Source organism: Echinops telfairi, unplaced genomic scaffold (assembly GCF_000313985.2).
Source record: "Echinops telfairi isolate 266 unplaced genomic scaffold, ASM31398v2 ScPeMD7_7412;HRSCAF=8450, whole genome shotgun sequence".
Classification (NCBI taxonomy): Eukaryota; Metazoa; Chordata; class Mammalia; order Afrosoricida; family Tenrecidae; genus Echinops; species Echinops telfairi.
Window position 1 is genome coordinate 3772487 of NW_022111312.1, and position 7258 is coordinate 3779744.

The 7258-nt window shown below is 62.8% G+C and overlaps 1 protein-coding gene across 1 annotated transcript in view; it reads left to right on the forward strand.

Moving 5' to 3' along the window:
• The window catches only part of PLBD2 (phospholipase B domain containing 2), a gene marked incomplete at its 5' end in the record, with an annotated part of 13566 nt that extends 8338 nt beyond the window's left edge, over positions 1 to 5228 (forward strand). The window contains 7 exons of the mRNA XM_045296701.1: positions 311 to 408; positions 1946 to 2106; positions 2816 to 2911; positions 3111 to 3182; positions 3715 to 3867; positions 4229 to 4391; positions 4504 to 5228. Of these exons, the coding sequence (XP_045152636.1) occupies positions 311 to 408; positions 1946 to 2106; positions 2816 to 2911; positions 3111 to 3182; positions 3715 to 3867; positions 4229 to 4391; positions 4504 to 4671 (911 nt within the window). The remainder of the gene's footprint in view (positions 1 to 310; positions 409 to 1945; positions 2107 to 2815; positions 2912 to 3110; positions 3183 to 3714; positions 3868 to 4228; positions 4392 to 4503) is intronic.
• Between the last annotated feature and the right edge of the window lie 2030 nt (positions 5229 to 7258).

Sequence of the window (7258 nt, forward strand, 5' to 3'; positions counted from 1 at the left end):
ATGGATCTCCAAGTGGCTTCTCCAACTCCAGACCTCTGGCTTCATCAGCATAGCTCCATGTGCCTTGTCAGCAGGAAGACAAAGCAGAGAGTGTGTGTCCCACCTCCAGGGAGGAAGACAGGAGTTCCCAGAATCCTCAGGAGAAGGCCATGCCCACACAGAGGCCTCATTGGCTGTGATCTGATTGACAGGCTAGACTCCACTCCTACACTCGTAATCCTCTCAAATTGACAACAGATTATATAACTGCCACAGAGGGGGACGGCGCCTGACCAGCCTCCCCTGTGCTCCCCACCCTCACCCCCGCCAGATGACTCCCTGCTGATTCCAGGCAACAAGCTCATCTTTTCTTCCTACCCGGGCACCCTCTTCTCCTGTGACGACTTCTACATTCTGAGCAGCAGGCTGGTGAGTACGCCACCGCCCTCCCCTCAGTGGCCAGCAGGGACTGAGCGAAAGCTTCAGGCAGGGCTTGACCACCCCTCCGGCCCTATCATACCCAGCTGAGTTGGTCCTTCTGAGGGGTGCTGGGAGCTTGCAATTTGGATTCCCAGTCCCAGTCTCTGCAATGGGAAACCCAGACCCACTACCGGTGAGTTGCTTCCGACGCAGGGCTGCCCTTTTCCGGTTCTCCAAGACCGTAAAGCTTTACAACGCAGGCAGCCTCACCTTTCTCCCGAGGAGCAGCTGGTGGCTTTGAACTGCCGACCTGGCCATGATCAGCCCTGTGCAGATCCCACACTGTCACCAGGTGGCTCCTCAGTCTCCTCAAAGCCAGCCTGGACCTCTTCCCTGCGACCCAGCCCCTCAGGAATAGCTGGTGCTGGGGACCTTTGTGGAGCGAATGCCCACGGCCGTGGAGGCTCCGGCAACGGATGCCCCATCGTGTCACTGAGTTTAAGATGCACTGCCCCCTCTCCCTTTCCGTGTAGCCCCTCACCTGCTCCGGCCGGCGGGATCAATACTGTGTACCGTGTGTCCCTCTTCTCTCTTCCCTGGCCGGGGCCCAAGCTCCCTTAGAGAGCTTCCTCCAGCACCCGGCCAGCGAGCCCCACCATCACCAGGGCAACAACTGCAGGGGGAGCATATGGCTTCAAGACAGACCCACTGGGCAGAGGCTGCTCTGGTGCCACCTCAGCCCCCCCGCCCTTTATTTTCTCTTAACTTTTCCAGGGGACCAAGGCCTTTGATCCCCTCTTGATGTGCAAAGGGAAGCCTTGGGGTTAGTGGGTTACACATGGGGCTGCTGACTTCAGGGTCACCAGGTGACCCCACCAGGCGCTCCGTGGGAGAAGAATGAGGCCGTCTGCTCCCACAAAGACTGACAGCCCCGTGGGCACCCCCAGGGGCGGGTCTTCTCTGTCCTGTGGAGTCGCTGTGAGTCGGGACCAACCCGATGGCAGTGAGGGTGGGTGTGACCGCAGGACTGCGGGGGGTCGGACTCTGCCCTTCTCTGTCCATGCCCTGGCTTGGCCTGCCAGATGCCCGGCCAGCACTTGCCTGCCCCTGGAGGCCCTTGTCCTGCTGCAGTGCTGAGCAAGGCCTCCATGGTGCGTCCAGATGAAGAGGGGGTAGGAAGAAAGACCTGGCGCTCTGCTTCCGGGACTCACCCGGCCAGACCTATGTCCCTCCCCTGGGATGGCGCGACACTGCTCAGCGCGTACCTCACTGTCTGGGCAGAGTCGGGACGGGGGCTCCTGGGTCCCTGGCCAGCTGTGGCTGGCATGGCTGTCTTAAGTGAACCCCGCTGACAGCGTGCCCTGTGACACAGATCGGTCGTTTCCAAACAGGTTGAGGGGCATCAGTCCACTGTCTGTGAAGGGCATCATATCCTCGCAGTATCGAGAACCCTTCCGCACCCCAGACTCCTCAGAGGTACCCTAGGCCCTGCCCCTTGGTAGCAGCGACCCCTCAGTGGCCCGGACATCCCCCTCACACCCTGCAGGTGACACTGGAGACCACCATCGGCAACAGCAACCCCGTGCTGTGGAAGTACGTGCGGCCTGGGGGCAGCGTGCTGGAGTGGCTGCGCAGCGTGGTGGCCAACCGCCTGGCCCTGGACGGGGCCACGTGGGCCGATGTCTTCAAGAAGTTCAACAGCGGCACGTGAGTGGGCCTCCCCACCCCGCCCGCCCCCCAGCCCAGGGAATGAACGGCATTTCCCCAAGCCAGCCCCGCTGCCCCTGAGTCTGTCCCCACTCACGGCAGCCCGAGAGGACAGAGGGGGACCCCCTGCCCCATCACCTCCCTCCCCGGAGGAGCAGCAGCTGGCGGGTTCGAGCCCCGGGTCTTCCAGTTTAGGGTGCTGGGCTGGCTCCCTGCCGGGGGCTCCTGAAGAAATGGGTTCACTTGCCCTTTAACTCGCAGACCCTGGGGGTGCGGGGGTGGGGCCAGGGCCCCTCCCCTTCTGCAGGTGCTGCTCTCGGGAGAGTCCCCTCCCTTGTTTTATTTCTGGGGAGGGAAGGGTTTGCCCTCCCCTCTAGGCGTTTAGCCCCTGGAGAGGCCAGCTGGAGGGGAGACAGGAGGGGAATGTGGACCTGGGGGCTCGGGGGAGGGGGCTGGGAACCAGAGAGGTTGGGCCGGGTGGGTAGTGGTGGTCTAGAGCTCACCAGGTGGGGGAACTGGCCTGTGCTCTGATAAGCACTAGGAGCCATAGAATATTCTAGAGCAGGTGAGCTGCACGATGGGAGGCCTGTTCAGGATGACGCCCTGGCGCTCTCTGCCCCACGAGCCTGGGCTGTGTGGGCCCTGGGCCAGAGTAGGCTGGGTCCATGGGCCCCGGCTCCTTCAAGCCCTTTCTCCTCGGGCGCGGCAGGTACAACAACCAGTGGATGATCGTGGACTACAAGGCGTTTGTCCCCGGCGAGTCCAACCCAGGGAGCAGGGTGCTCACCATCCTGGAACAGATTCCGTGAGTCCCCGAGGCAGGCGGAGGGCAGCGTCTCGGCAATGTGGGGAGGGGCGGCAACCCCATGTGGGCAGGACCAAGGACTGGGGCTGAAGATTCAAGACCTCCCGCATCCCCCAGGCAGTGGGGAGCCACTGGGGGTCCTTAAGCAGGCCAGGGCCCACAGGAAACCCTTCTCTGCCCACCTCACTTCTTGTCCCAGGGGCATGGTGGTGGTGGCCGACAAGACCACGGAACTCTATAAGAAGACCTACTGGGCCAGCTACAACCTGCCGTACGTGGCCCCCTACTCCCCCACTCCCCCTACCCCTGCCTGGCCCCTTGCTTGGCTCACCGTGCTGGGCAGAGCAACCTTCCCCTCCCCACCCCTCTCCACCAGGAAAGGCCTGGGAGTGCAGCTGTGTGGCCCACCTGCTTCCTGCCCCTACGGGTTGTGGAGGCATGATCAGGCCCAGCTGCTGACCCTGCCCTGGTTCTCTAGCCATGCCTATTAGCTGACTGTGTGACCCCATTGGAGCCCTACATTCCAGCCACCACCCTGCCCAGCAGCTACGCTGACGGCCCCATTTCACAGATGAGCAAACTGAGGTCAGGCGAGGTCGCCCCCTCTCCTGATGGCCAGGGGTGAAGCTGTGTCGGCCCCCAGAGCTGGAGCAGGGCCACCCTGACCCCCACCCCCCTCTGAGCCCAAACAAAAGGCCTTGTTATCTCAACTGCGGTGGTTCAGACCAGCATCCCGAGATGATGCTCTGGCCCGGCTGGCTGTGGCCATGGGCTTCCTGGGTGACCAGGCTTGTCCCTAGCAGGTCCTTTGAGGCCGTCTTCAATGCTAGTGGGCTGCAGGCGCTGGTGACCCGCTACGGGGACTGGTTCTCCTACGACAAGAGTCCGAGGGCCCAGATCTTCCGGCGGAACCAGTCCCAGGTGCACGATATGGAGTCTATGATGCAGCTCATTCGGTGAGAGCAGAGGGGACGCCGAGCCAGGAGTCAGTGGCTCTCCTGGGGCCTTCTGCACCTTCAGGGCCCTGAAGCGGACACCCTGGGTTTAGCCACCAGGACAGCAGGAGGGTGGGCAGGAGCCCGCTGAGTGCTCACGCCAGGCAGGACAGATGGGCGCCCAGGGACTGTGGGGTCCCCAGGGAGGAAGTCGGGCCCTCGGTTGGCCAGGACGGAGACCTGCGTGGTGTGGAAGGGCCTGGTGGTGACAGCACTGAGGAGGGGCTCCCGGGAGAGGGGAACGGGGAGCAGAAGCCTGTGGTGGGGCAGCAGGCCTCTCCCAGCCCAGAGTGACCGAACGATGTGCCCATGGCCCCTCCAGGTACAACGACTTTCTCCACGACCCGCTGTCCCTGTGCAGCGCCTGCCGCCCCCAGCCCAACGCTGAGAACGCCATCTCGGCCCGCTCGGACCTCAACCCCACCAACGGCTCCTACCCCTTCCAGGCGCTGCGCCAGCGCTCCCACGGGGGCATCGACGCCAAGGTCTGACCCGCACGCACGGGCAGGGTGGGGCAGGGCGGGGCACGGAGGCTGGGCCTGGAGACCAGCCCACCTGAGCGGGGCGCTGAGCTGCCTCCTCCACCCTGCCCCCCAGGTGACCAGCTCGGGCCTGGCCAAGTCCCTGCGCCTGTGGGCGGTAAGCGGGCCCACGTGGGACCAGCTGCCCCCATTCCAGTGGAGCTCGTCGCCCTTCCACAACCTGCTGCACATGGGTCAGCCTGACCTCTGGAAGTTCTCGCCCGTGGAGTTCGGGTGGGACTGAGCCCACTCTGCTGCCTCCTGCCGCCGCCCGCCACACCTCAGGGCCCGCCTCCCTGCTATGCCCCAGCGTTACCTGCCGGGTTCACTGTTGCCTCTGGGTGGCCTCCCTGCAGGGTGGGCATGCCCCCAGGGGGCCCAGTACTGACACCTTCTCCCCTGATCTGGGCAAAGGCTGTCCCTGCCACCGGACATCTCTGATCGCCCTCTGCTTCTCGCTGGCTCGCTCCTGCCTCTGGGGCCCCAACTTCCAGGACCCGAGAGGGGCACGGAGGCCCCTGGCTGGCTGCAGAGTGGCCACAGCCCATCGCCCTGGACCTCCTCGCCAGGCCCCAGCCCCTCTGCTCCTTGGGGATGTGACCCCTGCCTCCCCCATTTCTTCTCCTGGGCTGCTTCCGAGAAGAGGAAACCTGAAACCGAAACCAAAGCGTGCCCGGGGGCCCAAGTGTCCCCCCATTCCCAGGGCAGCAGCGTGCCAGCCCCTGTGCCTGGCCCTCAGCCCGTCTTCCCCCTGGGCAGCCCTTGCCACCATTAAAGGAGGGGCCATGGCCCTTGGCTGTGCTTCTTGGTGTGAGTTCTCTGCCACCCACCACCCACCCGTTCTGGGTCCATCTATCTGCCCAGCAGTCTGTCTGATCACTTGATAGCCACTCCCCATCTATCCCCTGCTCCATCCATCCACCCATCCATCCAGGTGTTTCTGGAGCACCTGCTGTGCACTCGGCCCTGTGGTCACCACGACTTCCTGTGTCCAGACCAACGTGAAGCAGGTTCCTCCCACCCAGGGCCCCATGCTGGTTCTGCTGCAGACCAGCCTCAGAGGAGAAGGCACACATGCTCTGTCGTCAGAGACCTGGCCACTCTGCCCTCACCACCTCGCAGCAGCTAAGGGTCTCAGGCTCCCTCATCGGTAAAATGGGACAGTGGTGTGAACCATGCTGCCTTGCCTCCATAGGGGTTACATTCTGAGCTGACAGCCAGGACAGCAGTTCGAATCCTCTAGCCACTCCGAGGGAGAAAGATGAGGCTGTCTGCTCCCCGAAAGATGGATGGTCTTGGAAACCACCTGTCCTCGGGTCGTTCTGAGTCAGGGTTGACAATAAGGCAGGGGGGTTTGGGCCTCCTGGGTCCTGGCACAAGGTACTAGGGCTACCGCCGTGGGCAAAAGTCCTTATCCTGGAGAAGCGGATGCTCCCAGTCAAGCTGGCAAGAAGCCAGCAAGTGCCCCGACTGCTGGGTGCCCCATGAACGCCACAGGGCCGCGGCGTCCGCCTCGCTGTCCCTCCTCTCAAGCCCACTCCCCTGCAGATGGCTGATTGTGGTTTTCAAAGGCCGCCTCTCTGTTCTCAGCTCCCCTGAGCTGTCCCCGCAGCCTCTCTCTGATGCTCAGCAGCTGGGGTCCGTGGGATTGGCCTTGGTTTTCAGGTGTGTTCTACTGATGCGGCAACGGGCAGGGTGGAGGGAACTGAATGGTGCTGAGCCCCTCTCCCTCGCCTGTGGGGGCTCCATCCCCAACAGCACTGTGGGCACCACACACTGTCCACCCATGACAGCATAATCCTGCCAACCCTTGGGCACTGCGTTTGATAGATGGGGAAGTGGAGTCCCGGGGTCACTTCTTTGAAAGGGCCAGCTAGTCCAAGACGGATCTGGCCCCTCTTTGCTTGCTGGGGCGTGGGGACAGCAGGAGGCCAGGCTAATCCAAACAGAGGATGGTGGTGTCATGGGTGGTCCCCCCACTGGGGTTTCAGTGGCCAGGGAGCTGCAGGACCACCCTCAGCCTGCAGTACTCCAGCCCCCCCTCTAGGGGGCAGACGTGTCTGTGCCTGTGGGATTTCCACAAGGGCTCAGGCAGGGCCGTGGATTTGATGCTTGTCTTCTGAACGGAAGAGCATGTTAAACAGTCTTAACTCCTCCATCAGGGGAGACTGGGGATGGGAGCTGCCGGTTGGACTTCCTTGAAGCCCTGCCTCAGTTTTCCAGCACGTCAGGCGCTGTGCCCTCCACTGTGCTCCTGACAACACATAGGCAGGCCTCCTGCCAGGGTAGGCTCCCCCTCCCACCGAAACCTGCAGCCCCTGCTATTTGGGGTCCGGGCCAGTTCTGCATGGCCATTGGGTCTAGAGAGAACCCTGGTGTCAAGCAGTAGGTCAGATGTTGGGCTTCGAACCACAGGGTCAGCCGTTTGAAACCACTAACTGCTCCTTGGGAGAAAGATGAGGCTGTCTGCTCCCATCAGGAGTTACAGCCTCAAAGGGTCACAGGCTCGCTAGGAGGCAGACCCGACTCAAGGGCAGTGACTTTGAAGTTTGGTTGGTTGTGTCTGGGAGCCCCTTCCCCCCTCGCATCCAGTTGATTTCGACTGGCATCAACCCCAGAGGCCAGGGTAGAGCTGGCCCCGTGGGTCTCCGAGACTGACGCTTCACGGGAGTAGAAGCCCTCCTCTCTCTCCCTCAGCAGCTGGTGGTTTAGAACAGCTGACCGTGGGATTGTCAGCCCCACATGGGACCTCTGTGCCGCCAGCTGTTTCCAACAGCAACCGAAAGGCTTCTGGTCCACCGAGAAGTACCCGGGGAAGAAAGTCCTGGCAT